The sequence below is a fragment of the Oncorhynchus mykiss genome, chromosome 9, assembly GCF_013265735.2.
Source record: "Oncorhynchus mykiss isolate Arlee chromosome 9, USDA_OmykA_1.1, whole genome shotgun sequence".
Classification (NCBI taxonomy): domain Eukaryota; kingdom Metazoa; phylum Chordata; class Actinopteri; order Salmoniformes; family Salmonidae; genus Oncorhynchus; species Oncorhynchus mykiss.
Genome location: NC_048573.1, coordinates 13,007,749 through 13,024,027, shown reverse-complemented (window position 1 = coordinate 13,024,027; position 16,279 = coordinate 13,007,749). Strand labels below are relative to the sequence as shown.

General features: G+C 42.6%; 1 protein-coding gene across 1 annotated transcript; it reads left to right on the top strand.

Annotated features, from left to right (window-relative positions):
* The first annotated feature begins 9,568 nt into the window (after nucleotides 1-9,568).
* On the top strand, nucleotides 9,569-11,316 carry LOC110532921 (fucolectin-like). The gene is made up of 4 exons (XM_021617078.2): nucleotides 9,569-9,578; nucleotides 9,954-10,239; nucleotides 10,535-10,680; nucleotides 11,135-11,316. The coding sequence occupies exons 1-4, from the start codon at nucleotides 9,569-9,571 to the stop codon at nucleotides 11,314-11,316; spliced, it is 624 nt and encodes a 207-aa protein (XP_021472753.2).
* Nucleotides 11,317-16,279: the final 4,963 nt, after the last annotated feature.

The window sequence follows — 16,279 nt, the reverse complement described above, 5'->3', positions numbered from 1 at the left end:
ATTCCTTTCAACATGTATTTGTTTCAAATAATGAACATGGTTTAGTCAAGTATATTATTGCAAGCCTGCATTCTATTGACTTACAAAAGCAGCACCAATGAGTTAGCCAGCCAACTTTGATAAACAACCAAAATAAAGACTGATTTTCAGGTACATTATGTTTTTGGTTTAGACCATGCCCATTTCAAGCTTATCTTTCTACAATATATAGTTATTTTAGAATATTTAGGCTTGTTTGTGGCTAACGCATTGATTCTGCTTGGCAGTATACCCAATCTGGTCTTTTCTAAATAGAAGCTTAGCTTTAGGTGTTTTAATTTAATTGTGCAGAAACCATAGAAATGTGTGACATAAATTCTCTACAAATTGATGTACTCCCCTGTACATTGAGACCGAGTTGGGAAAGAATGTAATTAATGTATGAACATTATATAGAATATGAATAAATGAAATAACCTGAGAAATATCAGTATTCATAAGACCATGATAGACCATAACTACTGTGATACTGCAGTGTTCTTTCTGTCACACCATTTCCAGGAAAACTAAAATATACATCTGACACCGAATAATGAAAGTGTAACTAAATAATCCCACCCCTAGCGTGGTAACCTGACTCAGTTAGCCAGTTAACTTTGACAAAACACCAGATATAACTATTGATTTTCAGGTTCATTAAGAAATCTAAACTTAGATCTGTGTTTAAGGTTGTTGAGTTAATTACACCATGCCCATTTCAAGCTTATCTTTCAAAAAAGAAATAAAGTTATTTTGAAAATATTTCAGCAAGTTATCCATCTCTTACTATTGTTGTCAACATGGCAGAGGAATTTGTTAATTTGAATCTATTTTAGTCCCCAATGGGGCATAATCTTCCAAGAGTCCATGAAAAACAGAAATTGATTAGAGGACCATATTTTGTCCCCTTGACATGGCTGGGGAGGAGGCATATCCTCTTTGTAATGGCTAGCCTAAATAAGTTCACAAGTAAAATTGTGCTTAACAGATTCAACCACCAAGACCAGGGAGTTTTTCTAATGCCAAGCAAAAATGGGTTAACATTGTTTTAAATGCAGACTGTCGTGGTAATTTCCTGTATTACTAAGTGAAAGGAGAGTTTACAAACCACACACAAGTCAGAGTTATACTTTAAACGTAATCTTTTAATAATATGAGCTTCACCATAGCCCTTTGACTCTCAGATCAATTCAGTGTCTATAAATAAATTCTGAGAGTGTCAACATAATGGCAACTGAGATCTTTTATAGCAAAGATCCACCCCCTAGTCGACATGACAAACCACAGATCTTAGGAACTGTTCACAAAGAAATACTTTTACATGAGAGAGAGGAGTATCCCATAGCCAGACAGCATTAGCTATAAATTATCGTTCAGTTTGCTCTCTAAGACGAGGTTCTACTTCTCGTTCTTGGTACTTCATATTACAAAACAATTATCTCATCCAATGGCATATATCAACTCGCAAATTCTAGAAATTCCCATCTTAAATACAACTCCTCCTGGACAAACTCAAGGAGAGTAGTGAGCCTCTAGGTCATATACTATGAAAGATAAGTTTCGACATCAGAGGGGACATACAATGGTTCCAGACACTGCCATACTCCTCCCCCCAATGAGAAAAGTAGGGAGTGACTGGTGTACAGACATTGTGGAGCCAACTAACTGGTTCCCCATTAATCACGCCATTCCTTCACATGGTTTAACAGATACCCTCACATATGAAGACAATCCTGAACTCTCCCCTCTCTGGGCCCCAAGTGACTCCTCCCACTTAAGCATATTTATGAAAGTAGATAAAACATATTATTTATCAATGGTACCTAACTAATTCTGATTCTGCTACGACAAGACATTGAATATCCCTTTGAGTATGGTTATTAATTACACTTTGAATGGTGTATCAATACACCCAATCACTACAAAGATGCAGGCATCCTTGCTAACTAACTCAGATGCCGGAGAGGAAGGAAACCATTCATGGATTTTATCATGAGGCCAATGGCGACTTTAAAACAGTTACAGAGTTTAATGGCTGTGATAGGAGAAATTTGAGGACGGCTCAACAACATTGTAGTTACTCCACAATATTAACCTAAATGCAGAGTGAAAAGAAGGAAGCCAGAACAGAACATTAATATTCCAGAACATACATCACATTTGCAGGAAGGCACTAAATTAAAACAGTAAAACATGTGGCAAAGAAATTCACTTTATGTCCTGAATACAAGAGTTATGTTTGGGGCAAATCGAACACAGCACATGACTGAGTACCATATTATCAAGCATAGTGGTGGCTAAATCATGTTATGGGTATGCTTGTCATTGGCAAAGGGGGGGGGGGGGGGGGGGGGGGGGGGGGGGGGGGGGGGGGGGGTAGTGCTAAGCACAGGCAAAATCCTAGAGGAAAACCTGGTTCAGTCTTCTTTCCAACAGATACTAGGAGACAAATTCACCTTTCGGCAGGACGATAACCTAAAACACAAGGCCAAAAATTAACTGGAGTTGCTTATTAATTCAACATTGAATGTTCCTAAGTGGCCTAGTTACAGTTTTGACTTGAAGGGAAATTTCAATCTGGGGGAATTGAAGAAGAGGATTCGAAACAAAGAGTTGGCTTTAGCTAACGTTAGATGCTCAGCTACAGCCGATGCCAGCACCAAGAGGGCAGATGACAAAAACGGTGCCTAGCTAAGTAAGTTATTTTCCCTGCAAGCCACCTAGCTAACTCTAGTTTATCTACTGAAACCCATACTGTGGATTGCTGGCTAACATGTTACAGTGGTGGGAAATCAAAATATGTTTCTGTTTGTTATCTTAGAAATAGTTGCTTTATGCGTGCTGTACATTACGACATGACCCGTCACGATGTAACGAAGGGTCCGTTTTTTCAACTTTTCTCCAATATTATAGAGCTATTACCATGTCGATCAACTCTTGAATAGAAACGTAGCTCACACCCCAGATTTTGAAGTAAACACAGTCGCTACAGTCCCATTAGTTTTCTTTGCAGCCTTGTTTGAATGTCGCGGTTGCGCACATTTGTACGGAATGGGGTGAGTTTATGTTGCCGGTAGCCATATCTATGACTAAAAATAGAAGATATATTGTGTTTTGATTGTAAAACCTCTTCTATTTTTAATTTTCGATATGGATAGCTACTAAACAGCAAGCTACAACGTTACAACCAGCCACCTAAAGCTAGGTTTATTGCCTGCTAACTTGTTATGTGCCACGCCTAGCATTTTAACTTGTTAGCAAAGCGTTTTACTAGCTACCTATGTAACATAATTGACGAGGGTTGACATTGGATATGATTATGACTTTGGATGCATTTCAATCACAAAATTATAGGCATGACGCAAAACAGGATTCCAAACAGATCCAAATAGATGTAAATCTGTATTGTATTGGATATCCAGCAAGCAGGCTAGCTAAGTTTACTAGCAAATAGTGAGGAGAATCAATAGTACAACAATTTACTGTTGTAAATCTATAAAACTGAAGCTAATGGTACTATAAAACATATTTGCCTAGGCATACTTGATAGACATGGCTGTACGTATAGTAGATACTGTCTGCCTATCTACCTAGGCTCATTTGTATTGTCTGGTCACTGCAAAGGGTGAGGGTTATACCCCATTTCTTTCTATTAGGCTAGATATTGTTCTAAATGTATTCTCTGTGCCTATGCACATGCATGTAGGTTCAACTAGTCTACCCTAATGTTGATGTTTTGCTGGCACGGTTCAACTGTTGTTCAAACTGCACAATAGAGTATAATTTTGTTTGTTTTTTGTCTTCCAGACGATATCGTGTGGTACCTGGGCATCATCCTGAATTGTATTCTAGATACAGAAACAGAAGGCCTTTACATGCGTCATTGTAGCAGAACTGTATCCCGTGAACTGTATCCCTCTCGAGGGATTAGACATTATGCTCGATTTCAAGCAGATGACTGATCAGGAACTGAATGGCAGTTTGAGCATCACACTCCTCCCACAACATTACCTATTACCTACATATTCCCTGAACTTACTGCATGTTTCTTCGGAATTACAATTTCATAATGACCACCTCTCCCATCATCTGTGATCACCAGTTCTTTTAGCTACAGATTGTTATACCAGGTTACTGGAAGATACAGTATAGGTACTGTTTGGTGTAGCACAGAATGTTCTACCAACCTTAGCGATGCGGTCTTCATCCTCGATTTGGAGAAACAGGAGTCTCATAAAAGGTCTGTCAGTTTGATTTTAGAAAATGCTCCATTATGAAATTAAATACTTTTTTTGCTCCATAAAGTAATCCAACAATATGTGCGCCACCATCGTGATCGAGACAGGTCTCAGTCATCATGACATGCAGCACTTTGGGGTGGACAACCACCTGTCTCGATCAATGAGAGAAGACTTGAAAAAGACAAGATGTCAGCAAACACCTTTGGGTAAATCACATTAGATACAGTTCTCTGCACTTGTCTGTCTCTACACCTGAGACACACTCGGACAGGAATGTACTACACTGTACATAAATGGTTTTTGTATGTTACTTTTACCATATAACATTGTTGTTCATTTCCCAGTTCTCTTGAGCATTAAATAATGTACATTCTCCTGTATTTTAGTTTGTTTATTTGTCAATCTGTATGTTTAGCATCTGTTTGATGATACAGAGCCCTGTACAGCTTGCATACATTTATTCTGTGAATCCATAAGGGCTGACAAATTTCTAAGAGTGATAGAACATATCCAAACATATTTCATATTGGAACTACATCAAGGCTCTCCAACACTGTTCCTGGAGCTCTACCATCCTGAATGTTTTCACTTCAACACTAATCTAGCACATCTGATTCTAATAATTATCTGGTTGATAAACTGAACCTGGTTAGTTACAACTGGGGTTGGAGCGAAAACCTACAGGAGGGTAGCTCTCCAGGAACAGATTTGGAGACCCCTGTCCTACATGTTCTTATGCCAGGATTTCCCAAACTCGGTCCTGGGGACCCCAAGGGGTGCAGGTTTTGGTTTTTGCCAAAAACCAAAACCTGCAGCCCTTGGGGTCCCTAGGGTCAAGTTTGTGAAACACTGTCTTATGCTGTGCCACACTGGCTGCAATTACACAGGTATCCCAATTCTGATATTTTTTCCACTAAGTGGTCTTAATCACATCAGATCTTTATCGGAACTAATTGGTCAAAAGACCAATTAGTGAAAACATGATCATAATTGAGCTACCTATGCAAACGTAGCCATAGTCCTTTATCCGGCTTCGGTACACTGGCAATGGTGAGCTAGGGAAGCTGAGACTGTAACACACTGATCTGTTTCACCTGTCTTTGTGCTTGTCTCCAACCCCCTCCAGGTGTCACCCATCTTCCCCATTATCCCCGGTGTATTTATACCTGTGTTCTCTGTTTTTCTGTTGCCATTTCATTTTGTTTCGTGAAACCTACCAGCGTTTGTTCCCCTGCTCCTGTCTATTCTTGCTCCTATTTTCTATTCCTTCTCCGGTTTTGACCGTTCTGCCTGCCCTGACCATGAGACTGCCTGCCATTCTGGACCTTTTGCACCCTCTCTGGATTACTGACCTCTGCCTGCCTTTGACCTGCCGTTTGCCTGCTCCTGTACTAGAAATAAACGTTTGTTTCTTCGACACTGTCTGCATTTGGGCCATATCTGAAACCTGAGTACGAACTGACCATGACTGACCCAGCAGACTCAGATCAGCTCCACAATGCTGTCTCCCTGCAAGGAGCCACCCTTGGAAGACACAAGGAGTTACTTCAAGGTCTTATGGAGGGACTTCATACCCTGACAAAACGAGGCGTTCGATACCTTGTTGGAGCAATTCTGCAGATTCCCCACTGGGCAGCAAGTCACACCCATAATCTCCCAGCCTACCCCAGTGTCCCGAGAACCCTACTTACCACCTCCGGAGCGCTACGCTGCAGATTCCATAACCTGTTGGGCTTTTCTATCTCAGGGCCCCCCATTTTCGAGTAAAGGACGAGACTGCAGCCCGGGAACTACTGACGGATCTCGACTCACTCATCGCCTTGACCATTTGGATCAATGGGTAACTACGAGAACGAAGGAAGGAGAGGAGATTCGATTTCACTCGCCAGTCCAAGGATTCCACCTCGCCTCCGAGGTATCCCGGAAGTCTCCGAAGGCTCCTTTGCCGAGAGAACACAAGGCTACTGGAGTTCCCCCGAGAGCCTCCGAAGACTGACGATTCACCTCTTCCCGAGCCCATGCAACTAGGCAGAGCGAGGCTGTCTCCAGCTGAACGGTTTTACAGGCTGTCCACTAAAAGACCAGGCTCACCGGTAGGAGCGAGTACTCTAGTGGGCAATATGCATAACTTTTCCTCTCCCCTTACTCGCATCCCTTTTCTTGCCATGTTGCTGTGGGGAACCAGTCTAAATCTCTCCGGGTACTCATCGACTCTGGGGCCAGTGAGAGCTTTATGGATGCAAACCTTGCTTCGAGCTGGATATCCCCACTCAGCCGCTATTCATTCCCATGGACGTTAGAGTACTAGACGGGTGCTCTGTAGGCCGGGTCACCCACAATACTATCCATATCAACCTACGTGTGTCAGGGAACCACAGCGAGACGATCCAGTTCCTGCTCATTAAGTCTCCTCAGGTTCCTGTGGTATTGGGGTTCTCCTGGCTCCTCCGACACAATCCCCTCATTGACTGGTCTGCCGGTGCCATCATGGGCTGGAGCCCGTTCTACCACACCCATTGCCTGTAGTCAGTGCAGCCTGCCCCGAGACGTCTTCCTGGAGGCTCGGTTGCCCAGGATCCTCGTCTTCTCCCGCTCCACCTAAGAACACGTGCTCCATGTTCGACAGGTTCTCCAATGCCTCGTGGAGAACCATCTTTTGTAAAAGCAAAGAAATGCAAATCCCATCTATCCACCATCCACTTTCTGGGTTACATCATCTCTACAGGGGGTGTACAGATGGATCCCGGGAAGGTGAGAGCGGTGGTGAATTGGCCCCATCCTATGTCCAGAGTACAGCTCCAATGTTTCCTGGGAATCGTCAAATTTTAACGCCGCTTTATCCTGGGCTACAGCACCCTGGCTTCCCCCCTGTCTGCACTCACCTCTCCCAAGGTTCCGTTCACATGGTCCCCAGCTGCTAACCAGGTGTTCCGGGATCTCAAACACCGCTTCACCACAGCTCCCATCTTGATTCATCCTGACCCGTCCCACCAGTTCATGGTGGAGGCCGATGATTCTGATGTCGGACTGGGGGCTGTCCTGACCCAGCGGTCTGTCCTGGATCTCAAGTTACATCCCTACGCATTCTTTTCCAACTGCCTCAATGCCACAGAGAGGAATTATGACGTGGAGAATCTTGAGTTTCTCGCGGTGAAGGAGTAGAGACACTGGCTGGAGGGGGTGGAACATCCTTTCACTGTGTGGACTGACCACAGGAACCTGGAATATCTCTGCACCGCCAAGCGTCTTGATTCCAGGCAAGCTAGGTGTGCCCTACTGTTCACCCGGTTCAACTTCTCCCTCTCATACCGGCCGGGATCCAAGAATGTCAAACTGGATGCGCTGTCACGCCGCTACAGCCCCACGGATACTACCCCGGAACCTGAGACCATCCTTCTCACTTCGTGCCTGGCGACGGCAATCAGATGGGGAATAGGGAATCATGTTTGTGAGGTGCAGCATTCCCAGCCGAACCCCAGGTGGGGCCTAGATAATCCAAATGTTCATTCTTGGCACGGTCCACTCCTAGGTCCTGGAGTGGGTCCACTCCTCCAGGCTTGCCTGCCACCCAGGCTCCCGTCGGACCCTGGTTTTTGGTTGCCTACAATGGTTCAGAACAAGACTCTGTGACAAGCTCTGGCTGGTCTCCTCCAACCTCTGCCTGTCCCTCACCGTCCCTGTTCTCACATCTCCCTGGACTTTGTCACAGGTCTCCCCCTGTCTGATGGCAACACCGCCATCCTGACCGTGGCATATCGGATTTCCAAAGCCTCCCACTTCATTCCTCTCCCCAAGCTACCCTCTGCCAAAGAGACATGCTGCACCAGCTCATGGTCCAGCACGTGTTCCGGATCCATGGACTAACAGTAGACATACACACACGCATGCACGCACGCACACGCACACACACACATACAAACACACACGGGATGGTGTGCTATGGACCACTGCTAACCAAATAAACCTCACCTTACCTTCCCATTGATTGGCTAATACAGGGTTGTATTCATAAGGCAACAATGGAAAGAAAACAGATTGAAACTGTGAGGGAGTTACTACCTGAACTTATCCAATAACAAACACTTATTTTTTTAAATCCCCTTGCATAAAGTTGCTACATTTTTTCTGCTGTGTGTCCTAATGAACATGACCCAGGTTTGAATGTTGTCCGGACAGAGGGAATAATAAGAGAACGAGAAGAAGAAGATCCATCACACACACTTTGTCACGACTTCCGCCGAAGTCGGCTCCTCTCCTTGTTCGGGCGGCTTTCGGCGATTGACGTCACCGGCATTCTAGCCATCCCCGCTCCATTTTTCATATATCCATTTGTGTGTAATTGTTTCATGTTATGCGCTTTACTTTTATGTTCCATTTTTTGAGCGTGTTTGATTTATGGAGTGCTCTCGTTTTTGGAACTATAATAAAAGTGCGCCTGTTCATTATACTTTGCTCTCCTGCACCTGACTTCGCCTCCAATACACCATTGACACACTGAGAGGAGCGAAGAAGTCACCGGAGGACAAGATAGACCTGTCAATACAGGTATCTTTATTTATGTTTGGATATACTGTTTTATTGTTCAAAACCTTGGCTAATACTATAAAAAGAATGATGATATAAGTAAATAAATAGATTATTATCACATTAATAAAAGGTTATTGTTGTGGTGGTATGTGTGGTAATGTCTAATGCTGAAAAGGACAAGAATAGTACATCCACATCCTATACATGGCAGGTGTTGGATGTCCAGAAATAGATCATATTAACTCATAATTAAAAGGGGGAAATGTTTTATGTTATTAATTCATATTGACTGATGAATATGTTGCTACATCCCAGATCCATGGAGTGGAGTAGGAGAGCTATCCCTGTCTCTGGTGAGAACTAAATCCCTACAAGGGTTAGGGTCAATTCTATTTCAGTTCCTGTCAAATCAGAACACCACATTCCAATTAACCTGTTAAACTCTAAGAGATTCTTATGACATTGTCAGCAGGAAGATTTTAGTTCCATTTGCAAAAAGACAAGTCCTGTAGCTTTCAAATGAACCAATCAGAATTGAAAAGATCATTAAAATGTCAGTGTACTTCTTGAATTGACTGAAATGGAAATTGAGTTGACCCCAAGCCTTTCATCTAAAAGTCAGAGATCTTTAATGATCAGCATTACCCTATAGCGTGTTACACAATTTGTCATATAATGTTAAAGTGTATTCACAATATTATTCTCTATGACAAATTCATAATATTATTCATTCATAATATTGTTGTTTTACAGGGATCTTCCTACTCTTTTGGAGGGTCACCATGCAGATAGGTAAATGCATTTTTAATAAAGCAGACAGACAGACAAACAGACAAAAACAAACAAACCAAATCAACTAATCAATGAATTAAGTATCAGTATTGGCCACTGTGACAGAACCTAGGCCTAATAATACATTTAGTTCAGTTAATGTCACAATTAACGGTTACTAATTACATTTGATAATGTTGGTGCAGGCAGGTGTGTGTGCAGGGGGTATTTCTATATATTTGAGGTGTTTTCACTAGGAACCAAATGGAACAAAATGGCCGACACAGGGAGGGACTAATCTGAACTGACCTGTCAAACGTTTTCAGTTGCAAAATGTATGGCTACGGTTTGCATGAATAAACCTGTGTATTATATCTGTCTCTGTCACTCAAACAGACAACGTGGCATTGAGAGGAGTGGCTGCTCAGTCTTCCCTTTTTAATTGGGAATATAGTCCAAGTAAACTCATCGATGGAAACCGCAACTCTAACTATAACTATGGTGGATCCTGCAGCAGCACTGTGTTTAACACCAACCCCTGGTGGAGAGTGGACCTGCTGGATCTGTACAGAGTGACAGCTGTCACCATCACCAACAGAGGAGACTGCTGTCCTGAGAGACTTGATGGTGCTGAGATCCGCATCGGTAACTCACTGGAGAACAACGGCATCAACAACCCCAGGTGACACATACTGTAGACATGTGTACATATTTATTTATTCTCTTGTCGGTGTTCAGATATGGTCTTCATTCTTCTGGATCTGTTCTGTGTCTGTATTACACCGGCATCAACAACTCCAGGTGACAAATAGACATCAGTACATTTTTATGTCCCGTCTTGAAGGAGATTGGATACATTGGTCTTGAACCATGCTTCTGTAGCTATTCAGCGGTTATATATTTAACAGAATTACTGTATTCTCTGTGGTACACTGTAGAGTCCTCATTCCCCCTCTATCCCTCTCTCTATCTTTCAGATGTGATGTCATCTTCCACATCCCAGCAGGAGAGACCAACACGTTCCAGTGTAATGAGATGGACGGTCGCTATGTTGTTGTTGTGATCCCTGGACAGAACAAGATTCTCACTCTGTGTGAGGTGGAAGTTTACGGCCTTCCTGCAGGTAATCATCTGTAACTGTCATCACTCTTCACATTCATCATCAAGTAACATGTACGTTATGCTTATATATCAGAACATCAATGCTCTGGAAGTATAAGTAATGTGCTTGCTAACAGGAACATCACTCTATATTTCTGTCATATTCTTATTAGTGTGACTTGCTTCTGCAGTCACACTTCTAATGTTGTATTTATACCTTGTATAGAGATTGTAATAATAACTGAATTCTTGAACTCTTATTTCAGGCCCTACTACCCCCCCCCCCCCCCCCCCCCCCCCCCCCCCCCCCCACCACCATCTTCTAAACATGTCAAATGTCATTTCTGTATTAAAACATTTTTCTCTGTCCCTGTAGTTAATGTCGCTTTGAAAGGAGTGGCCAGCCGGTCATCACTGAATGGGGATGGCCAGGCTCACAATGCCATTGATGAGAACAGAATCAAACTATCACCTAGGATCCTGCACCCACACTGAACAGGAGACCAACCCCTGGTGGAGAGTGGACCTTCTGGATGTGACCAGAGTGACAGCTGTCACCATCACCAACAGAGGAGATGTTGTTCCTGAGAGGCTTGATGGTGCTGAGATTCGTATCGGTAACTCACTGGAGAACAACGACATCAACAACCCCAGATGAGTAGTGAAATAGAATAAATAACATTGTACTGTAATACAATAGTCATGTATGTTGCTCTCTGTAAAATAGTAATGTCTCTTGCTCTCTTCCCCACCCCCTCTCTCTCCCCAACCCCCTCTCCATCTCTCTCACCCCTCCACTCCGTCCCCCCACCCAACCTCTAAAATAATGTAATTTGCTCTCTCCACCATCCCCTTCTCTCTCCCTCTCTTCCCCTTACCCCCCTTCTCTCTATCCCCACACCCCCCTTCTCTCACCCCTGCTTCACTCTCTGTTCACCCATCCTCCCCACTCCTTATCTCACCCCTCCTTCACTCACCCCCCACCCCCCTTCTCTCATCCCCCGCAACTCTCTCAACTCTCTCTAATGTTTCTGTTAAGGATTGTTTTTAATAGAGGCATTCTGATACAAAAGAAATGTGACAGTGTGTAAATGATAACACATTAGTGCAGGAAATGGATTAAAATACTGGAATTAAACAATTAACTATGCAAATAAGTGCATTAAGGAAATAGATGCCTGGGTTACAGTTCAAGTCGGAAGTTTACATACACTTAGGTTGGAGTCATTAACTTGCTATTCAACCACTCAGCAAGTGTCTTGTTAACAAACTACAGTTTTGGCAAGTTGGTTAGGACATCAACTTTGTACATGACACAAGTAATTTTTCCAACAAATGTTTACAGACAGATTATTTCACTTATAATTCACTGTATCACAATTCCAGTGGGTCAGAAGTTTACATAAACTAAGTTGACTGCCTTTAAACAGCTTGGAAAATTCCAGAAAATGATGTCATGGCTTTAGAAGCTTCTGATAGGCTAATTGACATCATTTGAGTCAATTAGAGCTGTACCTGTGGATGTATTTCAAGGCCAACCCTCAAACTCAGTGCCTCTTTGCTTGACATCATGGGAAAATCCAAAGAAATCAGCCAAGACCTCATAAATAAAATTATAGACCTCCACGAGTCTGGTTCATCCTTGGGAGCCATTTCCAAACGCCTGAAGGTACCACATTCATCTGTACAAACAATAGTACGCAAGTATAAACACCATGGGACCATGCAGCTGTCATACCGCTCAGGAAGGAAACGCTTTCTGTCTCCTAGAGAAATGTACTTTGGTGCGAAAAGTGCGAATCAATCCCAGAACAACAGCAAAGGACCTTGTGAAGATGCTGGAGGTACAAAAGTATCTATGTCCACATTAAATGAGTCCTATATCGACATAACCTGAAAGGCCGCTCAGCAAGGAAGAAGCCACTGCTCCAAAACCGCCATAAAAAAGACAGACTACTTTTTGCAACTGCGCATGGGGACAAAGATCCTACTTTTTGGAGAAATGTCCCCTGGTCTGATGAAACAGAAATGGAACTGTTTGGCCATAATGACCATCACTATGTTTGGTGGAAAAAGGGGGAGGCTTGCAAGCTGAAGAACGCCAACACCACCATCTCCCGACCCCTCCTGTCTCAGCCTCCAGTGTTTATGCTGCAGTAGTGATTCTAGTGAATCACCAGATGATTCTACTGGTGGTGGTGATTCTACTGTTGGTGGTGATGGTGGTGATTCTACTGCTGGTGGTGATGGTGGTGATTCTACTGCTGGTGGTGATGGTGGTGATTCTACTGCTGGTGATGACGATTAGTGATGGGCACTGGTATGGAATATCCTTGTCAGTTGTATGTTTTTCAAACTGATATGTGTAGGTTTGAATTAATTACATTGCAACTGTGTGGACTTCACTCTCACGGCTTTGTGAAGCTCAGACAACTGCTTGCTGATTGCCTGATGGACCAGTTGTGAATGCTCTAAGCTTCCCAACCAGTCAGAATATGATGGGAAGCCAGTTGAAGGCCCATCAGCAGGCAGTTATCTTTGTTAAGTGGAGTCACTGTGAGGGTTCTGTGCCAGCGGGAACAGTCATGTATGCTATTTTACATAATAGTGTAGCTCAACAGCAAGGATAAACCGATATCACAATATGACTTTCTCATATCGATGTCAAACCATATCATTATCGATATTGGTACTAAGCCACTAATGATGACTACAATGACAATTCGAGTATCATGTATTCACCTTTGGTACAAGAGGTCTGTCATATTCATTACTGATTTGACTGTCTCTGTTGTAAACTGGTGGTACAGTGACGTGTTCTTTAAACACTATAACATAGAATAAACAAAGTGATGAATAGTTGTACTGTCAACAACTTTATTCTGACAGGGATTCTAGACAGTGCTCCATTCAGAGAGAGATTCGGATGAACAGAGACTCCACAGAACTACATCAGGTAAGGACATTTCACCAGTACAGAGGAAAGCTAGCAGGTTTTCTTTACAAAAGTGATAACAACATAATTCATAAAATGTATAATATTTTAAGGGTGATGAGGATGAAACAATCATGTCTAAATGTGTTCACCTTTGGTCTGTAGGTACAAGAGGTCTGTTATTATGTCATGGACAAGAAGGTGCTTGTCCTGTTTCTCTCTGGTCAGTGTCTTTATTAAGGTTTTGTTTTAAAACCCAGATTTTAGATTTTAAGTTGACAACATTTATCTGGCAGAATTTTCCATTTACAAGTATTTTCACATATTGAGCTGGAATGGATATCTATAGGCTACAGTAGTTAGAAAATATCATCATTTGTTTGGTAGAAACATTTATATGTACAGGTATGCTGGTCGAAAAGTTACCAGCTTTTTATGCTTGCGTCACACTGCATGGAGAGCACCGTGGCAGAAAGCACAATTGCAAGCTTCATTTTCATTGAACATTGTAAGATCGTCAAGTGAGTTCCAAGATGCGAGGCGTAGTCTTCGAGTATTTATCAAATTCGCATCAGGGACAGGGCCGTGCACAGACGTTTGCGCAGCGTTAAAGTGTGCGACGGAACAACCCGGGTCACTCCCAACGCTAACTGTTAAACCACTGCTACTGCAGGTTTAATTGTCCTCACTGGGTGAACCAACATGTCGATAACGTTCTTCACATAGACACTACAGTGAAAATATGAATGAGATAATGTACTTCTCCACAGGGCTCTACACTCTCTCCTCATGCCTTGCTCATGAGTATCACTTTGTGAACATGGGCAAGAACTGGACTGAAGCACAAGCCTACTGCAGAGAGAAGTACACTGACCTGGTCACCATAGACAACATGGAGGATATGAACAGACTGATCAACACTGTAGACAGTGGTTCTAATGGATCAGCCTGGACAGGGTTGTATAGTGGTGTTAACAGCTGGAGGTGGTCTCTAGAAGATATGGACTACTATGGAGAGACTGAGTTTAGGAACTGGGACAGTTCAGATGGTTGCCTGATCACCACTGTGTAGCGACAGGAGAGTACGGGACGTGGTGGGATGACCGTTGCATCATAAAATACTACTCGGTCTGCTACGACGGTGAGAAAATGTTACTCTTTGTGTTTACAGCTCTGTTTGTACAATCAGAACATTTTAAAAATAGGAAATGACATCATGACTTAACAAATACTCTAACATGCATATGCAGTGACACCATATAAACATTATTGAAAACAAGTATAGATTTCTTGAGAAATATTTACCTTGACATCAAGAATGCATTCAATAATTGCAGGAAAGACAACCAACATTTCTGAGAGGTTCATCTTGTCAAATGAAGGTATGACATGGGATGAAGGGCAGAGCTACTGCAGACAGCACTACACAGACATGGCCAGTGTGAGGAACCTGGCTGAGAGCAGGAAGATAGGGAGCATTGTACCGAAGGGAAACTGGCGTGGGTCGGCCTGTTCAGAGACTGGAGCTGGTCGGACCAGAGTAACTCTTCATTCAGATTTTGGCATTCAGGAGCACCCAATAATCGCTACGGGAACTGTGTCGGTGATTGGTAAATCAGGCAAATGGGCAGACTACACATGTGGAACAAAACTTCCCTTTTGCTGCTACAGTGGTGAGTTACATGACACAGTGTGTGTGTCACTGGCATAGCTCTGTTTCTCTGAACCCCCCCCCAGCCACTCACAAAGTATAGCCTACTGATCGCTGTCCATGGTTCTGAAATTGTGACGCCCACACGGCTGCCTCGATAGGCTATTCAATTATGTGGTGCTAGTGCTAGTAGTTGGTGTGGATGGGTGGGCGTATAATACTAATGTCAAGCAAATAAGAGTGAGTGTTCGAATCTCATCAGACAACTTTAGCATTTAATTTAATTTAGCGACATACTACTTTTTAACTACTCTGCAACAACTTAGCATGTTAGCTAACCCTTTAACCTTTTAAGCTAACCCTAACTTCAACCCTTAGCCTAGCTAACGTTAGCAACCAAGCTAATGTTAGGCCCAACAAATTGTAATTCGTAACATATCATACATTTTTCTATCTTGTACGAGTTGCATTTTGTAACATTGTACAAATTGTAATTCGTAACATATCATATGGAATGGATGATCCACAAATTAATACATACCATACGAAATGTAACATATCACACTAATTAGTGTCCCAGATTTACATTTACTATGTTACGTTTACCCCTGAGTCCAGGTTGGTATTAGCCTATAGCTTTGCTTTAATGGATACATGTTTATTTTTATTTAATTTTCTCATGTTAAGATGTTTGTTTCACAAAGCTGTAGCTCTACGGTGTCGCAATATTGCTATTTAGAATGTTGCTTGGCGGCAATTACGTATTGGAAAATTCAAGCATTGCAGATTGTAAAATACATTTTCAATGAAACAGTATACCAATCATTAACCAATCTATTTTTTTAATAAACATCTGTCCTGTAGGCCTACAGCCATCCTTAGCTCTCTTCTCGCTCTCTCGCAGCTTGGATAGAAAGTTTGTGCTGCATAAAACTAAATAATACAATCAGTCCACCATCAAAACAATAGTTTACTACGGATTGTTTCATCATGCAGATAGGTTAGACAGCATTATCTATAGCTACTGTAATTTCC